Genomic DNA, 19,707 nt, shown 5'->3' on the forward strand with positions numbered 1-19,707 from the left:
TCTTTGCATCGAGAACCGAAATTGAAGCTCGGACGGCATTCTGCTGGTTCTACTGATTGAATCACGATCGGCGGTAAAGTCAAAATTATCAGCTGTTCCTCTCAATGGTCCATCTGCGGGCCCTTTGTGGTCGCCGCTAATGATGGGGCGAACCCGGCATTTTCTGCAGTGTCAATGCCTTTAGCCCTGTAACTCTCCATAGTGCTCTGGCTGCTCCCCAGAAGTTGGTTGATTTCTTTAATTAACATGTATGCCTCGCCAGGAATCATACACAGCTTCACTTTAAAGGTTACTAAGGACTGGGTCTGATCAGGTGCAGGCCATTTGTGTCTCACAGTCAGTATCTTTCGCTTCAATGGGGAAGACGCCACAGGGTTTCGTTGTATGGAGGGATGGGACCCCGGCACCTCCATACTGGCTGTTGGCTGCAGTTATCCCACAAATTACTGGACACGATTGGGTGAGTTGGAGTGCACGGTTAGCAAAGCGAGCAAGTCCCAAGAGTATGTGGGGCCACAGGGCCAAGTTTTCTCTGAGGCCTAAAGGAGTTCAGTGAGGAAGCGTCTAGCTTTGGGGCACACTCCTTCATGGTCAAAGGCATCAAAGGGGAGTAGTTTGGAGATTGGGGAGAGCGAGATAAAAAGCTGGGGCGTGGAAGTTGTATAGACATAAGGGCTTTATTGGAAAGCTGTGTAGAGGCTGAGGTTTGGAGGGCTGGGAGGGCGTCAGGAATGTAGTGAAGGGTCTCACTGTGTTGGCTTACTTCTGCAGATGCTTTGCAAAGGAGGGGGTGGGAGTTAGGGGGGAGGGGTGCCGGAAATTGGGATATGCAAACATTCCTAAGTGAAATGAGCGGGCAACTAAGCGTGGAGGAAGAGTGTTTGAAACTCAAGTGGGATCTAGTTACAAGAACATACTGATGGGGTGGTCAAGGCTAGGGGGCCTGCAGTGGGATAAGGTGCCAGTGGCAATTATGCATGTGAAGGAAAATTATTTTGTAAAAGATCTGTGAGTCGCATCCGTCAAAGGCATTATGATTTTATGGGAGGACTCAAGAATGAAAATAAAAAGGGAGATGGAAACATTTCGTAAGGTCCGGGGGTGTCGGATTTTGAGGGGGGGTTCAGGTGGTACAGCACCCGTATACAAGATATTTGGCAGTGAATTTATTCAGGGAGGACGGGGTACACCTGTACATGGTGTGGCATGAGTTGTACATGCTAGATTGGAGGATGGTGTTGGAGGGGTAGTGAAAAGTTTAAAGGGTTAGGTTTTGGGGTGGGGCAGAAATGAACACCTTTGTGTAAGGTTTTTCTGGGTGTCGGGGGCTCAGACAATTAAATTGTTGAGTGAAGCTTCAGGGTTATTACTTTGTTAAGGAAGATGGTTAGTGCTGTTCAGATGGAAAGGCTAGCCGAGGGGGGCAGAAAGGAGGAATAGCTAGTGGAAGGCAGATGGAAGGCAGCCAAGGAAAGTTATAAATATGTTTGGGATTGGAAGATGGAGGGAATGCTTCTGGGTAGGGATTAGGGGTGGATGGATATTCGTGTAAAATTCTTTAATTCGTCTGTAAGGCCGAGGAGCCAGGTTAGCGAATGTTTGTACGCTTGGGCCGTCTCGTCTGCCTAGAGCAAGCAGTAACCATTTCCAAAGTGCAAGTGGTCTTTGGGGGCCACTTCCACTGTTCATTGTGCAGTGTTCCACATCAAGGGGTGCATGTGGCAGTGCCCCAAGACCTCAATCTACAACCCCAATCCCTGGTGAGACTGCAGCACCTTTGTATGCATTAGGACAGGGGTTACAAGGCAAGGAGCATCAGTCACAGTGGAAGCTGAATTGCAAATGCAAACACAGGGAATGATGCATGCTGTCTCTCAAACCCTGAATGCCATCATTCTCTACACATATGCAAAAGCCGCATCATAGACACGTGCATCTTGCACAAAGCATAGACAGGTCCAAGTTGCGATCAGGCCATTATGCACATTTGACTGTAGGTGTTGGGGTCTCTATATCCTTCAGAGGTTCTCACCTCTCACTTTTTACTGCTAATGCAGACTGGCCGATAGGGAAGACGGCATACTTTTAAAGGAAGCTGGTTTCTAGGTGAGGATGAGGTCAATGCACATTTCAGGACCGGGTCATCTACACGCAGTCGCTATCTCCTGGCACAATTTTCCACGTTCACTCAGTAAATTATATGAGCTGGGGAGACCAATCTGGAGTTATTGGGTCAGGGTAGCAGAGCTTTTCTGAAGGGGTGTAAAAAACAAGGGATACACTGTTGTCACAGTAAAAGGACATCTTGCAAACGAAGGGAACCGAAAACCCCCGAGCCAATGGTTTTGCCCAGGATTTGACATGGCAGTAAACACTTGAAAATGCAGCGTGAATTGGGATGGGGAACCCCATAGGAGGACTGTGAAGGGGCAGAGAGAATTGAGGGACAGTGAGTATGGAAAGCAGGTAAGGTGGGACAGGCGGGTAAGTGAATATTGTGCCTGGGGTCATGTTCTGGGGAAATCAGGACTCAAAGGAACATGACCCTGATCCCACATTTCACTCAGGATGCCATAGGACTGCAGCAGCCCACTATCAATGATGACCTTCACAAAGACTCCTGAATGTGGGTGAAGTCTTTCCATTCCTGCATAGAGAAGCATACCTTGGCTTACTCCTTTTCCTTCCCACCAGACAAAAAGACTCAGCCCGCTAGGACCCCTTCCCATCAGACAGAGCAGAGCCACCTGAAACCGGGTACCTCCTGCAGATGCCAGGCTGGATGACCTTCTGCCCCTTCACTGGCGGAGCCCCCCAAATGATCAGTGTGAGGCAACGTGGCCAAAAAGCAGAAGGTGCAACGTCCGAACAGGAAGGCGGCCCTTAGTGGCCAAAATGGCTCGGGCAGTTCCAGTCACATTACATAGCACTCTTTCAAATAGGACTGATGGCCCCAGCCCTACATTTCTCCTCAAGGTACTTGCTGGTGGGAAGTATTTCAATTTCTCTGTAAGCAAAATGTACCTCAAATATTATTTCAGAGCCGAGACGGACTCCTAGGCTTTTGGACCTATTGCTGGCTGGAATTAATCTATTTAAATTTGATGTTGGAAGTTTGATTGGTGTGGAGTACAGCTACTCGTTGAGACGCTGAACCTCCTATGCCATAGCTTCCTTGGCACGGAAGCGACCTATGGGTAAATGATTAAACTGCTCCACCATCTGCAGTGGACATTCTAAATAGAACTAGAGCAGGACTTGGGGCTTGGGCTAAGGAGAAGAACATCTAAGCTCAGCACAAAGGCAAGTCAAATGTAATGCGTGCATTCAGCTTGAAACACTGCACATTTTTTTCAACCCATCACTTTACGCTGCACAGTTTCCCCCTAATCCCTAACTCCAGCCTCACTCTGAAACACAAGTCCCCCCCCCTTTCCACCAACCTGCACGCCTGGAGGCGAGGGAATCCGCCTGCGGAACGAGGCGCTGTGACATGGGCGGTTCTAGACCAGGAATGAGGCTCTCGACCACAGGTTCCGTTTTTCCTGGTTTCCAGAACATTCATAAAAACAAAACAAACAAAAAAGTGTAAGGAACGATAAGACGGAAACCTTGCAGTTGGCGGACAACATAAGCAACCTCACTACAGGACGGTTACAGAACAGATAAAGCAATTATTTGACCCATTCAGTCGCAAAGATTATTTTTAAAGCAATTTATGACCAAATTCTAATTGAATGATTATTTATGAAGACCACTTTCAGAGCAAAGAGGACTTAAACAGGACGCCAAAAAGGAAAATAAAAAGAAGACAAATTACTGAAATGGTCTGTTTGCATCGTGAAATGCCTAGATGCAAAGGGTCCACAAACCTAAGCAATTGATCATTAGCAAAGGTCGTGCATTTTCATGCATTAGACTTATGCCCCCAAACAAGCATCTCTCGCACAATGGCACTTGCACATCTCACAGCATATGCGTTTACCTGTTCCTGTATGAGCATCTATATACAAGAGGACGGGGGGAAGGGCGAGGGGGCAAGAGAGGGCGCGGAAGGGATGGGGAAGGAGGGAAGGTGATGCAGAGGGACGGGGATGGGTGAAGGGAGGAAGGGCGAAGGTAAGGGAGAGGGGGGCAAGCGAGGATGGGGAAGGAGGGAGGGTGATGCAGAGGGACGGGGATGGGTGAAGGGCGAGGGGGCAAGGGAGGGATGGGGAAGGAGGGAGGGTGATGCAGAGGGATGGGGATGGGTGAAGGGCGAGGGGAAGGGAGGAAGGGCGAGGGGGCAAAAGAGGGCAGGGGAGGGATGGGGAAGGAGGGGGTGATGGAGAGGGACGGGGATGGGTGAAGGGTGAGGGGTGAGGGGGCAAGAGAGGGGAGGGGAAGGGATGAGGAAGGAGGGAGGGCGATGGAGAAGAACAGGGAGGGGTGAAGGGCGAGGGTAAGGGAGGAAGGGCGAGGGGGGCAAGAGAGGGCGGGGAAGGGATGGGGAAGGAGGGAAGGTGATGCAGAGGGACGGGGATGGGTGAAGGGAGGAAGGGCGAAGGTAAGGGCGAGGGGGGCAAGAGAGGATGGGGAAGGAGGGAGGGTGATGCAGAGGGACGGGGATGGGTGAAGGGCGAGGGGAAGGGAGGAAGGGCGAGGGGGCAAGAGAGGGCAGGGGAGGGATGGGGAAGGAGGGAGGGTGATGCAGAGGGAGGGGGATGGGTGAAGGGCGAGGGGAAGAGAGGAAGGGCGAGGGGGCAAAAGAGGGCAGGGAGGGATGGGGAAGGAAGGGGTGATGGAGAGGGACGGGGATGGGTGAAGGGTGAGGGGGCAAGAGAGGGCAGGGGAGGAGAAGGGATGAGGAAGGAGGGAGGGCGATGGAGAAGAACAGGGAGGGGTGAAGGGCGAGGGGAAGGGAGGAAGGGCAAGGGGGGCAAGAGAGGGAAGGGATGGGGAAGGAGGGAGGGGATGGAGAGGAACGGGGAGGGGTGAAGGGCGAGGGGAAGGGAGGAAGGGAGAGGGGAAGGGAGGAAGGGCGAGGGGATGGGGAAGGAGGGAGGCTAATGGAGAGGGCAGGGGATGGGTGAAGGGCGAAGGGGCAAGAAAGGGCAAGGGAGGGTAAGAGGGGGAAGGAGGGAGGGCGATGGAGAGGAACGGGAAAGGGGAAGGATGACGAGGGGAAGGGAGGAGGCGAGGGCAAGGGAGAGTATGGGTGTGTGTGTGTGTGTGGACGAGAGGGCGAGGGGACGAGGGGAAGTATGAGGGAGTGCATGTATGTGTTTATAAGTATTGTAACGTGGTCTGCTATTGGGCTCCTCTGCCATGTCGGTGGCATTGTTGCACGTTGCCTTGTAAGTAAGAGGGTGGGGTGCCGGTGGGGGTTGGGTTGCTAGTGGGATAGAGGCAGATGAAGAGGCAAATCCTGGAGTATTCATGGGTGCAACATGGAAGTGCACGAATCCCGAGTGCTGATAGTTATGGTGGTGGCACCCGGTTATTTGTTTATCCATATGGAAGAGCACAGGATCTGATGAATTGCAGCACTGAAAAACAAAAAAAAGCTAACTTTGCCATAGCTCCACTAATGTCGATGTGGTGATCCCCGCGCGATTGCAGGGATTGCAGGGTACGGTGGCAGGGGATTTTAGAGCTGTCCTTAGCCGGTTAGACTAGGGGAGTGGGCACAGTAGCAGTGCATACAATGTGGATCGACCGATGTGGTGGGGGCGATTTCATTAAGGTCACATGGACCCTGCAAGTATGTTTGCGTGAACAAATAGCACTGCACCTGTATAGTAAGTGTGTGCGCGCGTATTATAATGCAGCGGCGCCTCTAGTTGTAGTCCATTTTCCATGCCACTGAAAGAGCATTTTTTTAATCACTTAAAACTGTGGCTCAGTTTGACGAGTAAGCACGAATCTTCCTTGACAAAGTCTACATACCGCCACTAAATCTTTTGTGAGTGTTTTGTGCCAACTATTTGTACTTCAGGTGTTGGGGGGGGGGGATTGGCATGGGCTGTAATCTTTTTTTTAAAATATCCGTTATGAAATTTACTAGACCAAAAATTAATTTTAAATCATTTCCACAGCAGAATCGCTCCCATCACTCTCCAGCATGAATACATGGGGTGTTTCAGATTGTCGGTTCAAGATGTTTTGTTCTTTGTGTTTTCACAGCCTCACAGCTCAGGCGAAGGTGTTTCAAATGTTCTGTGTGTATGCCGCAAAATCTACAAACTGAATCAGTAATTACTTCCGGTTTCCTTGCGTGAAAGACTTCTTTTGTATGAATCACATTCCCCCTGAATCGAAAAAAATAAGTTTCTTTGCATTGGGCACGGAATTTTTGTCAAATATTTGTGTGTTCTATTTAGCCTTCTACCGTGCATTCTTGCTAGACTCCCAAGTTTATAGATCTCCATTTGTTTTTCAGTACGATTCCAGTCAAAGCAAAACAATTTAAGTGATATGATATGATATGGCATTTGTAACACGCCTATACACAAGTGTTTCAAGAGTTTTGTTAAGATTTGTCTTCAATTTTCTTTCACTGGAATCGATCTCCTGCAATATATGTTTACAGTTTCTAGTCCAAGGTAATAACACTACATCGTAAGTGAAATAAGGTTTCTTTTTTAGGATCTCAAATTGAGGCGGGCTATCTTCCAGTATAGTTTTCCTAAACATATTTAGAGAGTTTCACATGACTCACCCGTACATGGAGACTAGACCCAGCTCGCATCTAATTGCGGGTACTGGCATAGAGTTCGGAAGACCCAATAACTTCTTCCAAAGGCAAGCCTCCAATTCCGGCCACGTTTTCCATGATGTCGCGACGGATGCTCTGGCTCCAAATGTCAAAACTGGAATAACTCATCTTTTAGAATTCAATTACAGGAGACATGGAGAATTTGCCATATTTTTTTTATGGAAAACTTGGTCTTGAGATCTCATACTTATTGTTTTCCTTTTGAGTTCACAAATTCTTGCTCTGCCGTCTCTGTTGAGTTAACAAACATGCCTAGATATTTTGTCACCTTTATGGTTCGCAGAAAGTCATTGCACAACCTCCAGTGAAACAAAGTCTTTTTCTTTTTGCTGTGCATTATTTGAAACAGAATTTCTTGTGTTGATGTCAAGATCGTTCTGGTCCATGTAGGTCTGCAAGATACCCAAGCCTCGTAGTAGGCCTATTGGTGTTTGAGATAGCAAGACTAAGTCGTCTACATAAATCATCCAGTCTAATGATTCTCAGATATGTACAGGCTGAATAATTCTGAGGCCAGGGGGCAACCTTGTTTTTACACCTTTCTGTGTCTCAATCTTCTTTGATAAGTGGCCGGCATAGTCCAGCCATATTTGAATCCTGGTGTCTGCATGTAATTCAATGATCAGGGCCAAAAGATCTTCCAGGCAGTTCCGTGCTCTTAATTTGTTCCAGACGAAAGACCTGTTGACACTGTCAAAAGCCTGCTTGAGGTCAACAAAGGCTAGAAATAAAGGTCTCCTTGAGGTTAATGCTCAAATCTTAAGAGCGTCGAGTAGTAGATTTCATGCTTTTATTCGCTCCTAAAGCTGTACTCGTCACACACTTAAGTGCTCATTACCCAGTTCAATGGCACCCAATTTAAGGAACTTTTCCGACTCAGCCCTTCATCCTTCCGATTGTGGATTTCAGCATGTGAAACATTCACACAGATTTCTGAAGTGAGTGCTAAATTCACTGAGCTATTCCCATCAGCATAGCATACCAAAATTTGACTTGAAAGCGATTGGCACTTTATTCTTCTCCCATTGATTCCAGAAACCGGGACAGCAGTGTCTTTTTTACAAACTTGGGTGCAGGCAAAATGCACATCCCACAGAAGCTACTCTAGTAAAGGTTACATTGATTATCCTATTGGTCCTTTGTATGGAGAACCGACAACGTTTCTGTTCAAGTCTGTGTTCCATAGGAATTGCGACAAAGCAACACCACAAAACGACCATCCTTAACGAGCAGCGCAAACATTAGGACCAGTGAATTTGGTGACAGCATAACTGTAGCTCATCAAATTCCCACAACAAAGGAACATCTGATTAGTTATTTCCATGAATTCAGTAATCATTTATATGTCTGCAGTAAAATGTAGGTTAGAGGTTCGCATAGTGTGCTGAAACCTGCCATTTGGCTAGAATCGCGGAGAAGTTTGAAAAGTGAAATAACAGTGCCTTGACTTGGAATGTGTCTCAAACCACCATGGAAAGTCAACTGGCAACCCACAAGGCTTCTTGCTTTGGCATCTTCAGATTATTTTTCATGTGGCATACAATGGTTACCCTGTTTTTCTGGGATCTAGGCATCCCGGAACGGTGTAACACGAGGCAAGTTGCCGGGCTTGCCCTCCTGACAATCGTGAGCCAGTCCATATTCCCCGGTTGCCATGCCAGTGTGGCTCTCCCATGAGTGCCTGACATATGTCCGCTCTATAGACCCTCAACCAGTCCCATTGGGTGGGCAAATACTTTTAATGAATAAAGTGCAGTGACCCGGGTACCCTTACGTACTTCTATAAAGAGATACAAATTGTACATGGACCTTGCTTCCGAGGACAAATTACTCAGGACCTTGCAGCAATATCTTATTTAATTTGAAAATCTGAAATGGCACAACCAGTGCCCAAGCTTTCGATTGAACTTAGTGTCCACCAAAGAGTTTACAGGGATAAGAAATAATTGCGCTCTAGCTGACTGTTCTTGTAGATTGTGGCATTGATAATGTGATTGAGATACAGTAGCACACCTGTATTCATTTTCCCAACTTGTCCACAGAAAGGACTAGTTTATATTTTTATTTTTAGAATGTTAACAAAGAAAGTGACAGAGGTGTTTGGTTAAGAGTTTTCAGGAAAACCAGTTTCATTGACCTTGGTTGGGATGCATTTTCAAAATCATATATTGTTAAAGTAGCACCTGAGAATTTATACTGTCATTTTAAGTTATATGTGTTTGTATTGTTGTATGTGCAAGGCTTCGTTTGTAAACCAATTCACAATTTAAAAAAACGTTCAAATCTCCTACATTAATCTTTGCACACATTGAAAAACAGGGTGATCTTTGTGCAAACTCGAGCTATTAGCTTACATTCACACAAGGATATGAGGCTTCGCAGCTGAGGTTGAGCTAAGTCTTGGCCCATAAAGAAAAGCCATTTGTGTCTTTGACCTCTGGAGAAGATCCCACTGATTTAATGGAGGTGGCTTGTCTCCGCGCTGAACGATTTAAGAACCAGTCTTGTGACCGTGCCACACACAGATATCTGGGGAATAACTCAAGCAAGCCTACCCTAGCTGCACAGACAGTTTTACATTAACTACATTCAGACTTCTGGGTGAGATCTAGAGAATAGTAGCCCAGGAAATCACATGTGTGTGCATTTGATTTTACATGGTGCACGGTCATTTGTCCAGTCAAAAAGAAATGACTTCCGTTTGTCTCTTTTGGGTGGTTCTCCAGTGCGGTTCAGGTCAACCTGCAGAGAACATGGATTGGCAACCCTCTCCCTGCACAGAGGCCCGGTTCTATGTTCTTTTGCCACCAGGCTTGTTTTCCGATGACTTTTTTATTAACATTGTTTAATCGAAAAAAAGAATTGCATTTTTAATGTATATTTGGGGGTTCCTCCCATAGACCAGTTACCTATTACTTAACCCTATCCCTTAGCCCCATTACCCCTTCTGTTCCCTTAACCCATGAGTTTTTTAAATAAATATTTACCATTTTAAAAAAAATAATAGTAAAGTAAAACCTGCCAGCTAAACAACTGTCTACTAAGAGGCCCTCGATCAGGGGCCGCTGATCATAAGCATAACCTCTACTTCTGAACATGCAGGAGCTCTGCCCTTCCTCCAGGTCACCGATCCATCCCCACTCTCAGATCATCTAAGTTCCTGTGCCTGGGCGTCCCTCACAAGGCTGACCACCCCACTCACCTTTTCAAACAGACCTGGCCGGGCTGTCGATTAAACTACGCTTCAACATTTAACATGCTTATGCAATATCATCCTGTCAACTCTTGAGGTAGCTGGACTTTGCTTTAATGTATCCATTTGTATTTCATTACAGTGAACCCAATCATATGTACGTGTGTGGGTGTTGCCATGCCGATCATTTATTGAGGACAATAAATACAAGATTTTGGGACTTAAAGCAAAGTCTAAAGTGCCTTCCTGACCACAACCGTAGCTGTATGCAGCCACATTCTTAGAGAACAGGCCTGGTCACAGGGAAATTGGGAAAACCCCACAAGACACAGTAATCTGTTTCAGAGGGCGGTCTTTATGTGGGGTTCATAGTAACGAGATTGGCAGAAAATGGAAAATAACTTCTCTTACATGTAATGTGGAAAGTTGAAAAAAACCAAGAGATGAGTCTCCTTTTCAAATCTCACCTCCGTCAAAAGGTGTCGTTCAGACTTGGCCGTGACCCCCATTACTAAGGAACTAGCCGTGACCCCCATTAATAAGGAACTAAATGGTCAGGATGGCTAGCTAATAACAAGCCTCTTCCAGGATTCACTTTCTGGTTAATTCGTCTCTCCCAAAGTTCTTGCAAGGCTTCTCGTGACCACTCTGTAAACCTTCACTCTGGCAATCGGTTTCCTTAAGATGCTTCAGTAAATTCATAAATCATTTCTTTGGCCTTTTACACAAAGTAATACCTTTGCTAGAACTCGTGTCTCCAGTCTCTGCCAGGGCCTCACCCTGGTGTTCAGTCTTTGGCACAGATCTTCTACAATAAATTAATCCTGGGTGATCAAGTAGCCCCTACTGGTAAGCCACTGGTTGGGTAGCTCACCAAAGTATCTTCAGTAGGAGTGCCGGAGTACAAGGCTTTTCTTGAAGTAGGTTCCACAGAGACGAGGTAGTCTGGAACCCTCTACCCAAGCCTTCCTTACTTGCCTTCTCACCAACCAAAGCACTCTCGTGCCTCTTGATCCATTCCTGGGACAGGCAACAAGTAGTCCAGTAGACTGTCTAACCTCAATGTTACACCACATACTCGTTCCTCCCTCATACAACTGACGGGCATCTGTGCTCTTACTCTCTGGCCATCGCTCTCCCGATAACTCCAAATGACTTGACACCATCCTCTTACTTCCTGCTACTTCTCCACTGCTCCAGTTCCTGGTCCTTCCTCCTTGCCACTTCTTCACCTTCCTCTGTAGATCTCGTTTTCCTCTCCCCAACTCTATAGCTCTCTTCTGCCTTTCTCTATCCCTCCCTGACTCCCTTTCTCTTCCTCCATGACTCTCCCCCTCCCCATACTCCCTCTGTCGCCTCTGACTCACTCTTCTCCCCAATCCACAGACTACCTATCTTGCTGACTCGCTTTCCATCTGCCTCTTTCCTGTGTCTCTTCTCCCCCACCGTGTCTCTTCCTTTCTCCCTCACTCTCTCGCTGTGTTAGTCTCTCTCTTTGCTCTGTCTCCATCTCTCCCTCCTCCACTCAGTCTCTTCTCTCCCCTTCCACCAGCCTTCCCCCCTCATACCCTCCCTTTCTATCTCCTCCATCTCTCACCAACTCTAGCCCTCTCTTGACATCCGCCCCACCTGACGCTTTCCCGCCTTCCATCTTGCCATATTCCTCCCTCACCACTTCTGCTTTCTATCCTCCCTCTTGCTCAAACCCCTGTTGCGCCTCCACCATATCCTCCCCCTCTACCGCTGCCTCTTGACCACTGCCTGCTCTGCTATTGGAAATTCTCACACACATCCTTTCTCTCCCCCGGTTTATATCCACGCCTATCCCTTCCCCGCGGTCAGATTTAAATGTAATCTTGGAGACCATTATTTCTATGTTATTTATTTATTGTACAATTTAGCTTTACATAAGTTTATCACACAAACACATGATAACACAAATTACAATAGATTAATAATTGAAATTCAAAATTGAATAAAATACATTTCATGAAAAATAACTAATATAGCAAACACTTTTCATCTAAAAATAGAAAAGATAGAAGGCGCATAGCAGCAATGCAAAGTGCAGTAGTAGGATCACAAAACAAATGTTGCCATAAAAAAAATGTAAAAGGTCACATCCGAAGCTGCCCAAACTATTAAACCATTAAGTAAGCAAATGGACCAGTGTTTCTCACCTAACAAAAAGATGTTCTAGAGTTTCCACCTCATTTTTTTTATTACAAAGGCGCATAACCTTATATGTTCCGGAATTTTTAGTCTGGCAGTTATAATGTCTTGTGTGGGAAACAAATTCAATTTTAATCTTAACATCTTTTTTCGATATAATTTAGAGGGTTGTTTCAATTAAAATGATTGTACATTAAAATATTTTATATTGAACAAAATGGTTAAAAAGTTTATATGTAGTGAGCAACTCTTCATTAGTAGTTAAATCATGGAGAAACGTGTTCTTAACACGAAGCGGAAAATGGAATAATTCCTCTTTCGATTAACCAATTTCACCTAATAAACTCGTACACTTATCAATTCATATAAATAGAGTTGGGCAAGAATTTAAAATCATAACATCTTCAAAAAACAGTAAAAAAAGAAACTAATGGGGGGAATAAAAAATTGCAATATAAACACAGGTGGCCCCACTCAACACGTTAATTAAGAGAAAGAAGACCCAACATGTGACGGATAGCAGCCAATCGAACTCCTCGGGGTAGGGACAAAAAGATTTTCTCCAGATTCAACCTTTGCCCAATCTCTCTTATTTAGAAAAGTTTCAGCACCATAAATGAGCTTGGGCAACTTTCTGCTGGTAATATAATGAAGCAAGTGATAAAGAAAATGTGCCAAATCTTCGGTCCAGTTGGCGTAATTGGATATTAGCTGATGAAATCAAAGAGGCAAATGACTGCAAAAGACCCGTTTTCTCTTCTGGCGGTTATAGACAACCCCAGTTATGTAAATGTATCCACCTTTCCTAGTGTTCTGCCGGGTATATGAACCACTGAAAGCTCTTGTTCTTTGACCGAGCCCCTAGCTCCTTTTTTTAGGGTTCATCACTAGAATTCTGGACTTCTCCACATTGAGATGCAGGTCTACATTTTTTGCAATAGTCATTCTCTGTGATTACTGCCCGTTCCAATCCAACCAGTGTGAAATCAAATAATACAACTAATATGTGCAAAAACAGATTTAAAACTCAAAATATACATGCCAAACAAAGACACAACCTTGGCGCAGTCATCCATCTGTGATAATCCAATTTCCATAAGAGCCCTGCTGGTCCAGACAAACTCTCAATCTGGTGTTCGAATGAAGAGCTGTGAGAATTACAAGCAGGGCCCCCGGACACCACCATTTGACCAATTTCTCCAATAGCAAGGATCTTTTTACACCAAATTATTTTGTAACATCAAGAAAGGCGGCACAGAGGGTTTTATTGGTATTCACCAACTATTTAGAAAGTAATTGGATAATTAAACAATTTAATGAAGTGTTAACCCCCTTTTTTTTAACCATTTTCTCTAAGCAAATATTTTATAAGAACAATCTAAAAGGGAAATCGTCTTATTTGGATCAGCTCTATTCCCTTTCTTATAGATGAGGACCATGGTAGCCTCTTTCCTAGTCATTGGCATCAAGTGCGAGTGCATAACTTTCATTAAATAATATAAAATGTTTGCCCATAGGAGCAACATTTAAGGGTAGCATTGGAAAGACCATCAAAGCCTGGAGCTTTTTGAAGTCTTACACTTTCACTTTCCAAAAGCACACAGAACCAATTGCACACCAATGGTTAAGCAGCACCACCCCAATGAGTCTTCCTGAAGCCAAAATGTCATCTGTAGCCACCTCATAGTCACTCCTACAGGCATACAGATTAGTGAAATGATCTTCCTGCTCCTTTGTGGAATACGATGAAGATGTAAGGAAACTTGAACATATGTAACTTTAATTAAGGACACACAATTAGGATCATGTGTATGCTGGATTGTGTCAAGCATCCTTTCTAAACCATGTTGAAGTTTAAAACATCCTATATTGTTGCTTTACCTTCTTAATCAGGAGCAGGGTAGATGGGCCAATTTTCTGTAATACTCTAATAGCCCTTCTTAGCTCTTTTTTTGTGTTGCGCTTCTTAGTGAAATGTATGCACATGAGTTTTCTTCACAGCCTCTCCCCTGGTTATAGCCAATGATGAAAGGGTCATTAATAACCTTATTTGATAAGGTGCATACTCACCTGGAAGCCGATTTAAAAATCCACCCTCAAAGTTAATTCTCAACAGCATAATGAAATCTCAATGACAAATAGGGATTCAACAGAACTGCAAGATCACGCTGCCCAATTTCTATCATCAGTGAGTTAAGGACATCACTAAGTGTGTCCACCTCCAAACAGAGTCAAAAGAAGAGGACTGTGATCACTGCCTTTGATGCGTTGTTGAACTTGCATTGAAGTGCACAACAGGAATACATCTTTTGTTAAAAAAAAAGATGTAATCCAAAGTTGAATTTGCCACACCATTTCAACATGTCCCTTCAGGAGTCATATCGCCAAGAATATTTCCATTTGTTATTACCAAATACCACTTTTCCAAGTTTTCTCTTATTAAACTACCTCTCTCGTTTAGCTTGCTCATACAATTTACCCTATCTTTAAGAGGATAAAAGTTATTATTGAGACATTCACTATTAAAATGTCCTAAAACTATTAAAGAAGTACCATCTTCAGGAATGGACGAAGATAAAATACCAGAATGTTCACTAAAAGAGTCGAGTGTTTCTTGCCAGATTAAAATAAATGGTGTGTGGTGCTTAATATTTAAGAAGATGCACCTAATATCCCACCATTTGAATCTTATAGCGGCTATACCATAACTAGTGCTGATCAATTTTTCCACTGTGACATACTTGTTAATTTTTAACGCACACAAAAGTCCACCGATAGGGCAACCCTTCAAACCTCTCGTGGCAGGGGTGCTACATATAGTAAAGCCATCTAGAAATCGGCTCATCCATAATCCAAGTTGCTAAGAGGCAAATCAAATCATAAGAATTCCACAATCCCCCCTTTTTTCAAGCAAGTGGACGAAACCGTTGGGCATTCCACAAAAGAATATTTATGTCTGCATTGCTTGAACTTCAATTAACCAAATGATTGGTTTGTGTATGCAGACCATTCACAACCTGTGCCCAATCATAGGAAACGGTTCTCTGATTTGTACAAGGCCCTGTAGAACCATTTGCCAAATGTTGGTCTTGGTTTAGGCCAGTTTTAACATTAATTAACAATGACTCACAAACAAAAGTTAAATCGTTCACAAGGGCTGTGCCCAGGTGGCCCTTATGTTCAGTATCTTGGGTTTCTAATAATACAATACCGTGTATCATTTTTGAAAACAAGCCAATCTTTACCCTATCCACTCTAACATTATCAACCAATTCCACACAAACACTATGCAATGACATAATTGATCTCAACTTAGGTGCTTCCTTGAGTAATGTATTGTCTGTTAAGTCGATAATAACCTCTTAATCTAAAATTACATACCAACATTACACAGTGTATGCTATCACCATGGGCTGACGTTACTTTAGCGGCACCTTTTGACTGCCGTGATTCCGGCACACAATCTGCAATCTTGGGTAGAATAAAAGGAATTTCTGTACACTGCAAAGACCCACATACTGCTACTTCTTTAGGTCCCGGGATTGTTAATTAAATTGCTTTACTTTTTCTTCCAAGGTATGGAAAATTGGATAGACATTATCTTTCAAAGGGACCATAGTTGTTGGTGGCACCGGAAAGGGGACGATCAATGATGGCCAAAAAAGCAGCCACGACTGGCGCACTAGGAATCCTTGGCACCAATATCTTATCTAGTAGATTAGAAACAGAGGGTGGCATTCTCAATGCCTCTGAATTGTCATCCAGGTCTTCCTTGCTTCTTTTATCTTTTCAATAATATTTATGTGAGCGATATCCGCTCGGTTTTCTGTGTTGAGATGAGATCTTGAGCCTCCCACCCATCGGAATACACAAACAATTAGTGCCAAAACTAACATTTGTCTCCAGAACAGTTATTTGAAGGTTGCTCAATGCCATTTAATGAAGGGGTGACTTTACATTGTTCAGTTTAATAACAGATTCTTTTTACATTGGTACCAAAACACGGGAATTATATTTCCACCACTCAATTCCTGATTTAAAGGAAAGGAGGGTCTCCCTCATGCTTGTTCATGACTATGAGCCTTGATGTCTTTTCATTTTGTGTAGCTATATTAGTAACTATATTTAGCCCTCACAAAAATGCCCTTGAGCCCTTTTCAGTTTAGGGATATTCTTCTGATTTTTGGTTTTCTTTTCTCGGTTAAATTTAAATTAATATTATCATGGGAAACCAATGTAGGCGCCACACTATTAATAATGGAACCTGCTGCACTGCTCCCACCAATTACAGCTTGAGAATCAATATCACAATCCACCATATCTACCTCATCAGAGGACGTATTCTCCACTTTGTTTAAGTCAATCAAGGGGGGAGGGGGGGTTGAAATCTTGTTGTATACAGTCACCTAAATTAGTTTGTGTTCCATAATTTATGTTGCATAGCCTCTTTATAACGTCTGCAACAACTAGGGCAATATGTCTTTCACCTGAACCTCAGGCTTTACCACGTTGGAGTGGAGTGCCGCAATAAACCCTTCTATAAAAGGTCTTTTTGTCACCTCCCTTAGTGACAGACATACCTCACGAAGTGCATACGGTAAGGTATCATTTCCCCTATCCATTGAATCCAAGATTCTAGACAACACCGGAAAAGAAAATGAATCCACAGTCTTTTCCCTTGTAGATACATTGGCCTCAAACGAGTAACAATCATTTTCTATCAAAGGGTCCTTAAGTGACATGTGGAACATTTTCAGAAACCCGAGCAGAAGCCAATGGTTAGCTATGTTCGTAAATTAACTCCCCTTCCACCAGTCCACCTGGGACGACTCATTAAACAATACTGCAAAGGATTCAAAAGAACGAAAGGCTCGAAATCTGAGCAACTGGACCTCTTCTTTTATTTCACCACCCACCAAAGATGGTAGCCTAGAGCCAAGAGAAAGGTGCACTCGTTTGGCCATTTCACTCGATATGGCTGGTGCCATAATAGACACACCAGAAATAAGATCTATTACTGGGCAATCAAATTGGTCTTCTAGGTCTATAATTATAATTGTTTTTATATAACGTGCTTAATACCGAAGAGGTTTCTAAGCGCTCACCCGGGATTCAAACCTGTGTTGCTCTACATCGTCTTGCTTCCAAGATGAGCGCATTGCCACTGAGCCATAATATGGTGACATGTGCTTAAGAGAAACAGATGATTGCAGGTTTGATGCAGAATCCTCCGATTTGGATTTCATTTAAGTTCTCGACCCCCAGGAATAATTCAACTGATTTGCTGCTTGAGGACAGAGCCATGTTTTTTTTTCCGGGTAGTGTGGTTAGAGGAAAAGCCGAAACTCCACACAACGACGCTCCCGCCCTCTCCATCTGTGTTAGACACATTTAATAACATAGCATTTGAGGAAGTACTATGATTTGCCTTGGAAAAAAATCAGTCAGTTTTGTTTGTTTGAATTTTTTCCTTTGGAGGGAGTGACTGCGAAGGGTGAGAAGGCATCTTTGAAGTATTATTTACTTTCCAGCTCTTTAAATCACACACCATTCAATCACCCTTGATGTGCTGGACAACTCACTGAGCGGGCTCGTAGGGAATGCCCGACTGGTTTGAGGGGCAGGCTTAGTCCGACACCCCCCCACCCCCAACGACAAGTGAATGCAACCACTAATAGTTACTAAACGTAGTGCAGAAAAACAATGCAATATTCTCTGGTAGAATGGACTCAGTCAACTGTTTAATTTTGAGTAATACACGCCCTCAACCGGACCACAGGTCAGCAAGACAGCACTCTTTGTGCACTCCTCGAAGCGTGTGGGCTGATGTGTGCACAAATCTGTTATAAGGGATTTCCGAGTATTTGAGGGGGTGGGAGCAAGCCAACCAACCAACCAAATGAATGAAGCTAGAAGCTTCAACGAAAAGCGGCTCTTGAATTCTGCAAAGTCGTTTTACTGGTAATATTAGCTGGCAAGAATCAATGTGGTGAATAAAAGTATACAATTCCTTCTCTGGATACAAAAAGCACTCCTCCATATTTTTATGTTAGGATTTCCAAAGTCTGCAGGATAATAAACTCCAGTAGGATGCTAGGCGAGCACATTTCTTAATGCCTATTTTAAAGTGGCGACAGGGATAACGTAACAATTCCCTGCTGACGCTGTGCTGTGGGGGAGACCAAGGGAGTCAAAGTGCCTTGAATCTTTCCTTTGGGCATGACCAATCAAAGTTGATCAGTAGAGAGGTGAGAGCCTGTGGTGAATTGGTGAACCCTCCCGAGCTTCCTCCTCACCTTTATCTTTTGACGAGCCGTCTCAGGTCTCGAAATGTTCCTCCTTTCTTGACTTCTTTGCTTCCTTAGTCTTCTTCTCCTTGGACTGCTTTTCCTTTTTATCGTGCAAGTAGGGTCGGGCTCCCCCTAAGGATCCCTAGGCAGGCAAAGGAACCCAAGCCAGGGGGGGAGCCAGTCCAGAACCAGGGAAAAAGCCTTTAGGCACCAAAACCCTGGTAAGTGATAACAGATGGGGCTTCAAAAGGTCCTTTGATGGAGACTGACGACACGCCACTATATGGCAGAAAGATGCACCTCAGTAAGTCAAAATGCCGTCAGAATGTTCCCTTAGTCCTTGAATCACACGGAAATGTGTAATTGGCTCTGGTAAACAAACTTCTCTCCGACTGGGAAGATGATGTGTAATTGTCTCTGGCAACAAACTGCACTCCGAGTGGATGATGATAGAAGCACTTGTGGAACTCCTGGAAAAGGAGCGCAAAGATACTGGTAACCCAATGCGCTAAAGGTTATCCAATCGGGATGAAAGCCTGACTGCCTGATGCGGAGGGAAAACCGGAGCAGGTAACCAAAGAAAGAAATGAGAGAGCGAGCGGAAGGTAAACAGACTAAAGGAATAGGTAAGAGTTAGCGCAAAGATTAGCGGAAGCAGCATCCAAGGGAGCGAGAGAGAGAAAGTGAAGCCGAGGATAGCCAGAAAATCAGTCAAAAGGACTGATCAAACAGATAATAAATTAGTAAAGTAAAAGCAGCCAAATGGCAGAGTACTAAGACGGCAGATCCACGACGAGAGGGACATGGCTGCTAAAGCTGGCAAAACAGGACGCCGGGGTGAATAACCGCGAGGTGCTGCAAGGCACAGGGATAGAATACAAGGACTGTAAACAAGAAGGACCACAGAGAAAGGACTGGCCGTGAACCAGTGGAAGGAGTAACTGTAGCTAAACTAAGCTAAGGGGAACTGTGTGGGCACAGCAACGAGCTCCAAAGAAAGACAGATACAATGCACCGTTGCTATGGCAGGTTACGCTGTTATACTTGCGGTGGCCATGTTGGATGAGGATTGGACCGCAACTTCAGTTTGACAGAGAGACTGGACCGCTCTATGTTGGAACGTCCACCTTTGCCAGAGTCTCCATGGCCGCAGCATGACAGAGCCTGCAGGGACCTCGAGCTTGATCTTTTCTTCAAAATAATGTTGAATTAATGTGTACACCATGCAGACAATTGTTAGCTGGGAATAGAGCCTTCAACACAGTTTCTTTTCTAATCGGGAGCAAGGAGTGGGT

At 44.6% G+C, this 19,707-nt stretch overlaps 1 protein-coding gene across 10 annotated transcripts in view; it reads right to left on the reverse strand.

The window, feature by feature from the left end:
• Nucleotides 1-19,707, reverse strand: part of AAK1 (AP2 associated kinase 1) — a 498,991-nt gene that overhangs the window by 216,126 nt on the left and 263,158 nt on the right. For all 10 annotated transcript variants that reach the window (XM_069618901.1, XM_069618899.1, XM_069618897.1 and 7 more), the window contains one exon: nt 3,444-3,545. In XM_069618901.1, coding sequence (XP_069475002.1) covers nt 3,444-3,545 — 102 coding nt within the window. The remainder of the gene's footprint in view (nt 1-3,443; nt 3,546-19,707) is intronic.

This window comes from Ambystoma mexicanum, chromosome 10, assembly GCF_040938575.1.
Source record: "Ambystoma mexicanum isolate Mex_15411 chromosome 10, UKY_AmexF1_1, whole genome shotgun sequence".
Classification (NCBI taxonomy): Eukaryota; Metazoa; Chordata; class Amphibia; order Caudata; family Ambystomatidae; genus Ambystoma; species Ambystoma mexicanum.